This window comes from Microcebus murinus, chromosome 12, assembly GCF_040939455.1.
Source record: "Microcebus murinus isolate Inina chromosome 12, M.murinus_Inina_mat1.0, whole genome shotgun sequence".
NCBI lineage: Eukaryota > Metazoa > Chordata > Mammalia > Primates > Cheirogaleidae > Microcebus > Microcebus murinus.
In genome coordinates, this window is record NC_134115.1 from 87524264 (window position 1) to 87537903 (window position 13640).

The 13640-nt window shown below is 39.6% G+C and overlaps 1 protein-coding gene across 2 annotated transcripts in view; it reads left to right on the forward strand.

Annotated features, from left to right (window-relative positions):
* Window positions 1-13640, forward strand: part of NUP188 (nucleoporin 188) — a 51233-nt gene that overhangs the window by 13416 nt on the left and 24177 nt on the right. For both annotated transcript variants that reach the window (XM_076009113.1, XM_076009112.1), the window contains exons 6-13: window positions 233-277; window positions 1038-1130; window positions 1319-1438; window positions 5685-5896; window positions 7008-7122; window positions 8099-8299; window positions 9905-9994; window positions 12277-12342. In XM_076009113.1, the coding sequence (XP_075865228.1) occupies window positions 233-277; window positions 1038-1130; window positions 1319-1438; window positions 5685-5896; window positions 7008-7122; window positions 8099-8299; window positions 9905-9994; window positions 12277-12342 (942 nt within the window). The remainder of the gene's footprint in view (window positions 1-232; window positions 278-1037; window positions 1131-1318; window positions 1439-5684; window positions 5897-7007; window positions 7123-8098; window positions 8300-9904; window positions 9995-12276; window positions 12343-13640) is intronic.

Genomic DNA, 13640 nt, shown 5'->3' on the forward strand with positions numbered 1-13640 from the left:
CCCAGGAGTTTGAGGTTGCTATGAGCTAGGCTGACACCATGACACAGTAGCCTGGGCAACAAAGTGAAAATCTTTCTCAAAAAAAATAAAAATAATAAAAATGGCGAAAAGCATTTACAGAAACAAATGTGCAGTTATAATCTTGAAGGAAGAAGTGAAGATATGTATCTTTTTCTTTGTTAATTCAGTTTTGCCCATAAGATGGCTTTTTGACTACTTTGTTTTTCTTCAGACGGTACTACAAGATGAGAGACAGAGCCAGGCCTTAATCCTGAAGGTCAGTAGTAGTCACCATTTCTATTCTTTGATGTAAAATTGGATGACGGCTTCTTGACCTTGTTTTCCTGAGCATTGCTAAAACTCTTCTGTTGGGTAAGCATTGATGTCTTAATGAAGAAGCTTATTAACTCACTTGTGAAACAAGATGCTTTTATCCACTGGACCCAGCTAAGAAGTTTTTCCCCGGGAGATTCCTCAGCTACTGGTAGTGAGAAGTATTTTTTCTCTAAGTCTAAATCCAATAGGATTAATTTGTATTTCTTTATTCCCCAGCCCTCCTCCAGAAACCTTCTCACTTAGGATCTCATTTTAAAATGGAATTTGACTGTGACGTCTGCAGAAATTTCCCCACGTGATATTTAGTGAGAATGAAGTACATTAGTTATATGCAATTAGGACCTGTATTAGTGGTGTTTTTTCATTTGTTTTTGTGTGTTGGCCTGTCGGTATATAACACTGTGTTTTACTTGAATGTTCTGAAAAATCGTGCTAGAAAACATTTTTGAAACTTGTTTATATTATTAAGTAAAAATTCTATTCATCCTGTATGACTTGACTTATATCCTGGTTTATGAAGGTCTTTTGCTTTCTTTTGGGTTAATTGAATATGTTTGTATTTCTTTGTTGCTTATTTATAAGCAACAAAGAAATTAAATATTTTTTCATTCACATCTTTACATGTTCTGATTATCAGTATAAAATTGAGTATCTTCTATACAAGGTGAGTAACTGATTTTGAATCTTTGTATGTTTCTCAGATTGCAGATTATTACTACGAAGAAAGAACTTGTATTCTTCGTTGTGTCTTACACCTTCTCACTTATTTCCAAGATGAAAGACACCCCTATAGAGTAAGCTTATTTAGTTGTCTTGGTTCTCTTTACCCTGTATCATCCAACTTTTTAAATAATTTTATTCATACTAATTTGAATATTTACCTTTCAGTCTAGGTATAAGTTACTTTGTTTTGATTTTTTTACTTTTTTTTTTTTTTTTTTTAATCAAGACCCTAGTGAAAGAATGTTTTGATTTTTTTAAGGTTGAATATGCAGACTGTGTTGACAAATTGGAGAAGGAACTAGTTTCAAAATACAGGCAGCAGTTTGAAGAGCTTTATAAAACTGAAGCACCAACATGGGAGACACATGGAAACCTCATGGTATGTGGTTACTCTGCTTTCCTATAACTCTTAGGAGAATTGTATACCCTTGCTCATAGAGCTCCAAGTTAAATTACTAATTTTTTAATTTAAAACATGTATAGACCGGGCGCAGTGGCTCACGCTTGTAATCCTAGCACTCTGGGAGGCCGAGGCGGGTGGATTGCTCAAGGTCAGGAGTTCGAAACCAACCTGAGCAAGAGCGAGACCCTGTCTCTACTATAAATAGAAAGAAATTAATTGGTCAACTAATATATATATATATATATATATATATAAATTAGCCGGGCATGGTGGCGCATGCCTGTAGTCCTAGCTATTTGGGAGGCTGAGGCAGCAGGATTGCTTGAGCCCAAGAGTTTGAGGTTGCTGTGAGCTAGGCTGATGCCACGGCACTCACTCTAGCCTGGGCAACAAAGTGAGACTCTGTCTCAAAATAAAAAAAAAAAAGTATAAATTATCATTTTTCAGAAAAGTTTAAACATGCCGTATAAATGAAAACATTGATGACTTTAATTAATGGTACTTAATTCTGGCCTTTTCCCTTGACTTTATCATGTTACTTTACTTTCTCTTCCTAAAATAATCTCTTAGTGTTTTTTTGTTTTGTTTTGTTTTTTTCTTTTTGAGACAGAGTCTTGCTCTGTTGCCCAGGCTAGAATGCCATGGTATTAGCCTAGCTCATAGAAACCTCAAACTTGTGGGCTCAAGCGATCCTCCTGCCTCAGCCTCCCAGGTAGCTGGGACTTCAGGCATGCACAACCACACCTGGCTAATTTAATTTTTTGTAGAGACAGGGTCTTGCTCTTGCTTAGGCTGGTCTTAAACTCCTGACCTCAAGCAATCCACTCTCCTTGGCCTCCCAAAGTGCTAGGATTACAGGTGGAAGCCCAGCCTCTCTTAGTGGCTAATGGAACTCTAAACCTAAGATGTTATCTTCATTATCATTTTTATTAAGTGTGTGACACTAGTCTGATTGTTTTATCCTAAATCCTAACCAGTTTGCATTTATAGATTATAGCATGACCTTTTTATTTTAAAAATAATACATTCTTATTAAAACATGTCAACAAAAACACAGACAGTAACTATTTAAAATATTTAATAGAATAGAAAGGCCCATGTATAATGTAATGTATAGAGCTTTATAAAGACTGAAACTTTGGTTTAAGCATTGATTTTAGCTGCATCCCTCAAATTTTGAAATATTATATTTTCATTGTCATTTAGTTCAAAACAGTTTCTGGTTTTCCTTATGGTTTTTGTTGATTCACGTATTATTTAGAAATATGTTTAATTTTCAAACAGACTGTTTTTCTTAGCTATCTCTTACTGTTTCAATTTTTTATTTTATACTAAGATCACAGAACACATTCTGTGTCGTGTTAGTCTTTTAAAATTTGTTGTCTCTTGGCCGGGCTCGGTGGCTCACGCCTGTAATCCTAGCTCTCTGGGAGGCCGAGGCGGGTGGATTGCTCTAGGTCAGGAGTTCGAAACCAGCCTGAGCAAGAGCGAGACCCCGTCTCTACTATAAATAGAAACTAATTGGCCAACTAATATATATAGAAAAAATTAGCTGGGCATGGTGGCTCATGCCTGTAGTCCCAGCTACTTGGGAGGCTGAGACAGAAGGATCGCTTGAGCCCAGGAGTTTGAGGTTGCTGTGAGCTAGGCTGACGCCATGGCACTCACTGTAGCCTAGGCAACAAAGCGAGACTCCGTCTCAAAAAAAAAAAAAAATTTGTTGTCTCATAGTTTATTGCCCACCATATGATTTTTCTTTTTTGTTTTTTTGAGACAGCGTCTCACTTTGTTGCCCAGGCTAGAGTGAGTGCCTTGGCGTCAGCCTAGCTCACAGCAACCTCAAACTCCTGGGCTCAAGCGATCCTCCTGCCTCAGCCTCCCGAGTAGCTGGGACTACAGGCATGTGCCACCATGCCCGGCTAATTTTTTCTATATTTATTAGTTGGCCAGTTAATTTCTTTCTATTTATTGTAGAGATGGAGTCTCACTCTTGCTCAGGCTGGTTTCGAACTCCTGACCTCGAGCAATCCGCCCACCTCGGCCTCCCAGAGTGCTAGAATTACAGGCGTGAGCCACCGCGCCAGACCCATATGATTTTTCTTGATTAATGAACGATTTGCACTTGAAAAAAATGTGTGTTTGACAGTAGTTGAGTGTGATGTTCTGTAAATATCAGTCAGGTCAAGATTGTTCAGGTTTTTTTTGCTGATTTTTTTGTCTGGTTGTTCTATCAGTTGTATAGCATGATTTTGTTAGCAAAAGATTGGTAATGACCTAAATGCCCATCCAGGTAGTCTGGTTAAATTGTGGCATTTACATGGAGTACTATGCAATATTAAAAATAATGAGAGGACTGATGGAATAATCTATGGCATATCCACATAATGGATTACTCTGTATGTATAAAAAGGGATGAGAAATAAGGAAATTCTTTTTTTGTTTGTTTCATGAAAATATGAGAGTACAAACATTTTGGTTACTTTTTATATCTTTGCCTCTCCCTAGCAAGGGTTAGAGGTATGCCCTTCCCCTCCACAATGCTTACCGCATCCCTCAGATGTGGATCTATCCCCCCAAACCCCGAATTCCTGGTGAACACCACCACCATTTGAGCACCATAGTGTTAATCAGTCAGTACCAATTTGATGGCGAGTACATGTGGAGCCCATTCTTCCGATCTTGTGTCACCTCACTTGGGATAATGGGCTCAAGCTCAATCCAGGATAATATAAGCTGTGCTAGCTCACTGTCGTTTCTTAAAATCGAGTAATATTCCATTGTAAACATATACCAAATTTTAATAATCTACTCATTAATTGACGGGCACTGGATTGTTTCCACGTCCTTGCAATAGTGAATTGTGCTGCCATAAACATTCGGGTGCAGATGTCTTTATTATAGAATGTCTTATGCTCTTTTGGGTACATTCAATAATGCTATTGCTGCATTGAATGGTATTTTTAGCTCTTTGAAGTATCTCCAAATTCTTTTCCACAAAGGTTGCACTACCGTGTTTCCCCGAAAATAAGACCTACCCATAAAATAAGCCCTAGCAGGGTATCTAAGCATTTGCGCATTATAAGCCCTACCCCAAAAATAAGACCTAGTGATGGGTGTGGCACCACAGAGTATCTACACAACCCATGCATTTCATCGCGGAGTGGTAAAGAAGATGAGCAGCCCTTCTTATCTGCCTCATCATGATAGCTGCTATCCTAGAGGTGACCAGAAAGGGCAGGCAGCCCCACCAACAATGTCGGCTCCCCCTGTCAGCTCCCGGCCATCCTGTGTGTGTTGCAAGCTAAGGCTTTGAGTGGAAAATAGCACATTCCCTGAAAATAAGCCGTAGGGTGTCTTCTTGAGGAAAAATAAATATAAGACCCTGTCTTATTTTAGGGGAAGCACAGTAATTTGTAGTCTCACCAGCAGTGTAGGAGGTGTTCCTGTCTCTCCACATCCTTACCAGCATTTGTTGTTTTGGGATTTTTTGATAGAGGCCAATCTCACTGGGGTTGGGTGATATCTCATTGTAGTTTTGATTTGCATTTTTCTAATGATTAGAGATATTGAGCATTTTTTTGTATGCTTGCTGGCCATTCTGTCTTTGGAAAAGTTTCTGTTCATTTCTGTTGCCCATTTCTTGATGGGGTTGTTTGATTTTTTTCTTGTTAATTCTTTTGAATTCTAGATAGATTCTTATTATCAGACCTTTATCGGAAATGTAGAGAGCAAAATATTTTCTCCCATTCTGTAGGTTGTCTATTTGCTCTAATGATAGTTTCCATGGCTGTGCAGGGAAATTCTTAACATACTGTTACAGGAAATAATCTTTAAACGTACATTGTTAAGTGAAAAATGTAAGGTACTCTGAATGGTTTATGTAATATATTAATTTGGTTTAGAGATAGCATATAGAATGAATGATTTAATATGTAGGCATATTGCTGAAAAGAGAAATATCTCTTAATAGTGGTTGCTTCTGGGGAGAGGAGAGGTTTGCATGACTGGGCAATAGGAATTATAGGGTGGCAGGCCTTTTTTCACTCTGTTCTTACACTTTTTGAATTTTCTATCATGTGCCTGTGTTACCTAATAAAAATAACTTCATTATTTCTCAGTTTTTTGACTGAGATCAACTGTAAAAGTAACTTTAAAAAGTTTTAAATATGGTTTTTAATATCATTTTATTCCTTTCCCATTTTTTTCTTAACTGGTTGTACAGACTGAGCGCCAGGTATCTCGCTGGTTTGTTCAGTGCCTTCGGGAACAGTCCATGCTGCTAGAAATTATTTTCCTTTATTATGCATATTTTGAGATGGCACCTAGTGACCTGCTCATATTAACGAAGATGTTTAAAGAGCAAGGATTTGGTAGTAGGCAGACCAATAGGCACCTGGTGGATGAGACCATGGATCCTTTTATAGATCGAATCGGGTAAGTCTGAATGAATTAAAGGTCATAGAACTTGTATAATGTTTAGAGCATTGATACTGTATTGGTTCTGTAAATGGGTGAAGGGGTAGGTGTACTTTTCATTTAATGGATTGGAAATAGGTGGGTATAACTGCCACATTCCTGTTCACGTAGGGAATAAAAACTGGGGTTGAGAGGCACATGTTCTTCTCTCAAAATAAGTATTGTATTCTACTTTTTTTTTTTTTTTTTTTTTGAGACAGAGTCTCGCTTTGTTGCCCAGGCTAGAGTGAGTGCCGTGGCGTCAGCCTAGCTCACAGCAACCTCACACTCCTGGGCTCGAGCGATCCTTCTGCCTCAGCCTCCCGAGTAGCTGGGACTACAGGCATGCGCCACCATGCCTGGCTAATTTTTTATATACATATCAGTTGGCCAATTAATTTTTTTCTATTTTATAGTAGAGACGGGGTCTCGCTCTTGCTCAGGCTGGTTTTGAACTCCTGACCTTGAGCAATCCGCCCGCCTCGGCCTCCCAGAGAGCTAGGATTACAGGCGTGAGCCACCGTGCCCGGCCTGTATTCTACTTTTTTACTTACAGTCTTCATCCAAGAAGTTCATCCAGTCAGTAGAAATTTGTTGAGCAACTATTGCAAGCCAGGCACTATGCAAATGCTAAGAAGATAGTGATAAATAAGGCATATGTGCTGTCTGACCTCTCTGAGGTCATGGTCTATGGATTTTGAATTTTGTCACTTTTTCTCTATTTATGGCTATGGATATATCCACATTTGGGGGCCTGTTCCCTCTGTGAGTAAGGATATACACTTGAGAAATGAGACAATTCACCTAGGTCATGTAAAACTGGTAGCTGTAGAAACCTTTAGTGCTAGATCTATGTTTTCCAGTATGGTAGGTACAAGCTACATATGACTATGAAGCACTTGAAGTGTGACTAGTCAAATTGAGATGTACTGGAAGTATAAGATACATATTAGATATAGAAAACTTATAAAAAAAGAATGTTTAATAACTCAATAATTTTTTTGATACTGAAGTTTCTTATATCTCAGCTTAGTCTCCAGTGAGTTTCAGAGCAGCGTGTGTGACACCGTGATACCATTTTTCTTTCCAGCTACTTCAGTGCCCTCATCCTGGTGGAAGGCATGGATATTGAGTCCTTACATAAGTGTGCTTTAGATGACAGAAGAGAACTTCACCAGTTTGCCCAGGATGGGCTTATTTGTCAGGTAAACTTGGAGTAGCATCTTTTCTTTTTTTCGGACTGTTTATAGTTAATAGTGTGTTTTTAACCACTGAACTATCCTGCTGCATAAAATTTTCTGCCTTGTATGATTCTACATTGTTCAGTGTTGTAGAGGTTCTGTGTTGTTAAACAGATTATAGGGTCCAGAAGAAATCTCATATTTGTTAGTCATCTGTACAGAGGTGATAATTGTATCTGTGAAGAGTGAGTCACTCATGGAGATGGTACAAGGACAAAAGAGGCCCTTGAACAAAACTCTGGAATTGTCTGCATTTATGGGGCCTGTGAAAGAAGAGAGGAAAACATTGAGATGGGATAGTTAGAAAGAAAGAAAATGAGGAGAGATCACAGAAAGTTCAAGAAGGATCGGGGTAAAATTTCTAACAAATATCTGTTTGAACATGTATTTTATAATCTTAAATTAAACTTTTTTTTTTTTTAGACAGAGTCTTGCTCTGTTGCCTGGGCTAGAGTGCTGTGGCATCAGCCTAGTTCATAACAACCTCAAACTCCTGGGCTCAAGCGATCCTCCTGCCTCAGGCTCCCAAGTAGCTGGGACTAAGGCGTGCACCACCACACCCAGCTAATTTTTTTCTATTTTTAGTTGTCCAACTAATTTTCTTTCTATTTTTAGTAGAGATAGGGTCTTGCTTTTGCTGAGGCTGGTCTTGAACTCCCGACCTCCAGTGATCCTCCTGCTTTGACCTCCCAGAGTGCTAGGATTACAGGCATGAGCCACCATGCCTGACCTAGATTATTTAAAATCAGTAGAAAAAATTTGTGGGTAAAGGAAAGAGTAATTGAGGGGTTTGTTACTGGGGTTGCTGGGGGTTTGAGAAGAGTGAACTATCAGAATGGGAAAGAGAGGCTACTCTGGATGGTTGAAGGGCATATTGAACATGATGAAGAATCTGGTTGAGGATTTCTGTTTGGAGACACATGTGTTTTCTCCTCATTAGGATATGGACAGTTTGATGTTGACTTTCGGGGACATTCCACATCATGCCCCAGTGCTTTTGGCCTGGGCTCTCCTCCGTCATACCCTGAACCCAGAAGAGACAAGCAGTATGGTCCGGAAGATAGGTGGTACAGCCATCCAGCTGAATGTATTTCAGTACTTGACCCGACTGCTCCGGTCACTTGCCAGTGGGGGAAATGATGTGAGTCTAAAGCTATTGGTGGTTGAGCATGATAATACTGTAATAATTGTAATGGTAAAGTGGATAATGAAGATAATATTGTAACTAACATTTATAGAGCATTTGCTATGACCAGACAGACACTGCCTAGCACTTTCTGAACGTTATCTTTTTTAATCCGTATAACACTTCTTTGTGTTAAGGATTATCATCCTGTTTTTTTAATTTATTTTTGTTTTTTTGAGACAGAGTCTCACTTTGTTGCCCAGGCTAGAGTGAGTGCCGTGGCATCAGCCTAGCTCACAGCAGCCTCAAACTCCTGGGCTTGAGCAGTCCTCCTGCCTCAGCCTCCCAAGTAGCTGGGACTACAGGCATGCACCACCATGCCCGGATAATTTTTTCTATATATATCAGTTGGCCAATTAATTTCTTTCTATTTATAGTAGAGATGGGGTCTCACTCTTGCTCAGGCTGGTTTCAAACACCTGACCTTGAGCAATCCACCCGCCTCGGCCTCCCAGAGTATTAGGATTACAGGCGTGAGCCACTGCGCCCGGCCTACAGCTGTCTTTAAAAAGAAAAAGGGAATGAGAAACAGTCGCAGGTCCCAGCCATCCTGTGTGCTGCAAGCTGAGGCTTTGAGGGGAAAATAACACATCCCCTGAAAATAAGCTGTAGGGTGTCTTCTTGAGGAAAAATAAATATAAGACCCTGTCTTATTTTCGGGGAAACACGGTAGTAGAGAGGAGGTCTTGCTCTTGCTCAGGCTGGTCTCCAACTCCTGACCTCAAGCGATCCTCCTGACTTGGCCTCCCAGAGTGCTAGGATTACAGGCGTGAGCTACTGTGCCCAGCTGGAAATCTCTACTTTCTGCTCAGTTTTGTTATGAACCTAAAACTGCTCTAAAAAATAAAGTCTATTTTAAAAAGAAAAGAAACCTTAGCCAGCAGGCTCCGGCAGTTCAGGTGCTATATCAATTTGTATCAGGACATATTTACTCTTTATTATTTCTCTAGACTGGATATGGTTTTCTTCTTCCCCACACAAACTTTGATCATTTTGAAAATAGTTCCTTTTTTATTTTATTGTTTTTTGTTTTTGTTTTGTTTTTTTGAGACAGATTCTTGCTCTATTGCCTGGGTGGGTGCCGTGACATCAGCCTAGTTCCACAGCAACCTCAAACTCCTAGGTTCAAGTGGTCCTCCTGTCTCAGCCTCCCAAGTAGCTGGGACTATAGGCACACCCAGCTAATTTTTTCTAATTTTAGTAGAGATAGGGTCTCACTCTTGGTCAGCCTGGTCTCGAACTCTTGAATTGAAGCAGTCCTGCTTTGGCCTCCCAGAGTGCTAGGATCACAGGCATGAGCCACTGTGCCTGGCATTTATTCTTGACTGTGTTATGATATTTGTGGTTCCTGCTTCCTCTTTTCTCCCTGATCTTGTAACTAAATTAGAAAAATTATGAAGCTTCAGATTTCCTTCCCATTTGTTTATAAGGACTGTATATATCTTTTTTTCATTATAATTTCTTGGTATTACAAGGACTATATTAATGTAGTAGGATTAGCTGAATCTGGGGAAGAGTTGTGTTATTGAGAATTATTTACTGACTTCTTTGCTATTCCAGTGTACCACCAGCACTGCTTGCATGTGTGTCTATGGACTGCTGTCTTTCGTTCTCACCTCGCTGGAGCTGCACACACTAGGCAATCAGCAGGTTGGTGTTGGGCTTTTATGAAGCTGACTATAGTACTGTTCAGCTTTGCAATCAAGTCCCTAAATATATCAGATCTGATATAGTTTACCTCATGTCTTAATTGGTTTTCTTTTGTTCATTTTCATTTACCATTATACAAATGGTACATGGTAATTATAGGAAAAACAGGAAATGCTGATTAAAAGAAAAAATTATAATCTCACCATACAGGGTAACTTCATAACATTTTGATGTGTTCCTTTCCAGTTTTTATATACCTATATACTTGAAAATATAATAATTCTCTAAAAATGGAACCACAGTGTATATACTGTTTTGTGTCCTCATTTTTTTATTCTGTAGTTCATCTGTTCTGGACATCTGTTGGTGCTAATAAATCTCCTGCAGTGTTTTTTAAAATGAAACATTTTAATTTATACCAAAGGACACAGAATTGTGTGATGAACCCTCATGATCCCATCCCCAGCTTCCAACTGTTACTAACTCGTGACTTATTTCATTTCTGTCCTTTCCCTGCATGATTATTTTGAAGTAAATGCCAGACATCACTTAATCTATGAATATTTCAGTAAAACTTAAGTTTACAACTATTATCACGCCAGAAAAAACCCAGAGTCTTCAAATATCAAGTCAAGGTTCAGACTTCCAATTGTCTTATAAATGTTATAAATTTTTTTTTCTATCTTGAGACAGAGTCTCACTCTGTTGCATAGGTTAGAGTGCTGTGGCATCAGCCTACCTCACAGCAACATCAGACTCCTGGGCTCAAGGGATCCTCCTGCCTCAGCCTTCTGAATAGCTGGGAATATAGGCTTGCTGGTCCACCACACCTGGCTAATTTTTACTATTTTTAGTAGAGATGGGGTCTCACTCTTGCTCAGGCTGGTCTCAAACTCCTGAGCTCAAGCAATCCTCCCAGCCTAGCCTCCCAGAGTGCTAGGATTATAGGCGGAGCTACCACACCTGGCCTAAATGTTATAAATTTGTCATAAGTTTGCTTGTTTGGATTAGGATCTAAATAAGGACCACACATTATAATAGGTTGATGTATCTTTCAAGTTTCTTCTAGTCTGTAACTGCTGTTGATTATGGTAGCCACAAGCCACATATGGCCATTTAAATTTAAATTAACTAAAATTAAATTCTCAGTTCCTAAATTGTACTGGCCACATTTCTTTCTTTCTTTTCTTTTCTTTTTCTTTCTTTTTTTGTTTTTTTTGTTTTTTTGTTTGTTTGTTCGTTCAGAGTCTTACTCTATGACCCAGGCTGTAGTGCAGTGGCATAATCACAGCTCACAGTGGGCTTGAACTCCTAGTTCAAGTCATCTTCCCACCTCACGTTCTCCTATAGCTAGGACTACAGGTGTGTGCCAACATGCATGGCTAATTTTTTAATTTTTTGTAGAGATGGAGTCTTGCTATGTTGCCCAGTATGATCTTGAACTCCTGGCCTCAAGTAATTGTCCTGCATTGGCCTCTCAAAGTGCTGGGGCTATAGGTATTAGCCACTGTGTGTGGCCCATTGGGTTAATTTTCAATGATTAGTGACTTGTTTTGTAAATTGATTAAATTAATAAAAAATGAAAATTTCTTACTATTGGGGAGAAGTGACTTTGGTGGTAAAGACTCAATTTGCAAAGGTCTGTCTAGGGGCCATAGCTGTGGGTACTTTGGACAAATTCTGGTTACCTCTGGACCCTACCTGGCACTTGGAGGATTGATATTAACATATTGGGGTTTTAGGAGTTCTGGTACTTAGATATTTTTAAAAAGTCATTCTGTAAGTATTCATTAGATTCCCAGTATGTGCTAAGCTCTATGCTAGGTGCTGAGGACTAAAAAATTTAAAAGACATTATTTTTACCCTCTAGGAGGATAGTCTAGTTGAGCCTGCTAACATCTTACATTTACATTGCATTTTTGAATTTACAGTCAATTCCTGGGCCTAGACACTCGAAAAAGAAAGAAAAAAGAAAAAAAAATGAATTTACAGTCCACTTCTCCATGCATTATTTCATTTAGTTCTTACTGTAATACTCTGAAGCAGATATTATTGTCCTTATTTTACAGATAAAACATTTAAAGTTCAGAATGGTAAATTTGTCTAACATCATATATCAGACACAACACATCCCTTTGGACGGGGTGTAATCTTACTTTTTAAAACCAGAGTTCTTTTGGGCATATGTGGCAGTGTCTATGGTGTTTATATTTCAACAGAATACAGTAAAAAAGATTGGTTCAACTAGAGAAAATGAACTGTTTTCTCCTCTCCCCCAACAGGATGTAATTGACACAGCATGTGAGGTCCTCGCAGACCCTTCTCTTCCAGAACTGTTCTGGGGAACAGTAAGTATGTGAGAGAGGATCAATGTGTGACATTCTCTGGAGCAAAAGAATTTATCAAACAGTTGCTTTGTGATAGGTTTTATACTAAGCTTTTATGTATATTTTCTCAATGTAATCGTCATAAAAATCTGTGAAGTAGATACTGTCACCATTTTTTATATGATGACAAGCGATGCTTAAAGATGTGAAAGTCTGGCCGGGCGCGGTGGCTCACGCCTGTAATCCTAGCACTCTGGGAGGCCGAGGCGGGCAGATTGCTCGAGGTTGGGAGTTCGAAACCATCCTGAGCGAGACCCCGTCTCTACTAAAAATAGAAAGAAATTAATTGACCAACTAAAAATATATATACAAAAAATTGGCTGGGCATGGTGGTGCATGCCTGTAGTCCCAGCTACTTGGGAGGCTGAGGCAGGAGAATCGCTTGAGCCCAGGAGTTTGAGGTTGCTGTGAGCTAGGCTGACACCACGGCACTCACTCTAGCCTGGACAACAAAAGTGAGACTCTGGGCCGGGCGCGGTGGCTCATGCCTGTAATCCTAGCTCTCTGGGAGGCCGAGGCGGGCGGATTGCTCGAGGTCGGGAGTTCAAAACCAGCCTGAGCAAGAGCGAGACCCCGTCTCTACTATAAATAGAAAGAAACTAATTGGCCAACTAATATATATAGAAAAAATTAGCCGGGCATGGTGGCGCATGCCTGTAGTCCCAGCTACTTGGGAGGCTGAGACAGAAGGATCGCTTGAGCCCAGGAGTCTGAGGTTGCTGTGAGCTAGGCTGACGCCACGGCACTCACTCTAGCCTAGGCAACAAAGTGAGACTCTGTCTCAAAAAAAAAAAAAAAAAAAAAGTGAGACTCTGTCTCAAAAAAAAAAAAAAAAAGATGTGAAAGTCTTTTTTTTTTTGTCCTCCATTCTGCAACCTACCAATTCTTATTTCACAATAGCAGTCTCTTAGGCAACAGTGTTTCTGCTGCTCTTGAAAGTGCTATTAGGGGATTTTAACTGTATCTTATGAATTGCCAGAATATTGTAATTGATTCTAATGAGAATTTGGCTTTGGAGAGAACAATTTTTTTTTTTTTTTTGAGACAGAGTCTCACTTTGTTGCCCAGGCTAGAGTGAGTGCCGTGGCGTCAGCCTCGCTCACAGCAACCTCAAACTCCTGGGCTCAAGCGATCCTCCTGCCTCAGCCTCCCGAGTAGCTGGGACTACAGGCATGCGCCACCATGCCTGGCTAATGTTTTGTATATATATTAGTTGGCCAATTAATTTCTTTCTATTTATAGTAGAGACAGAGTCTCGC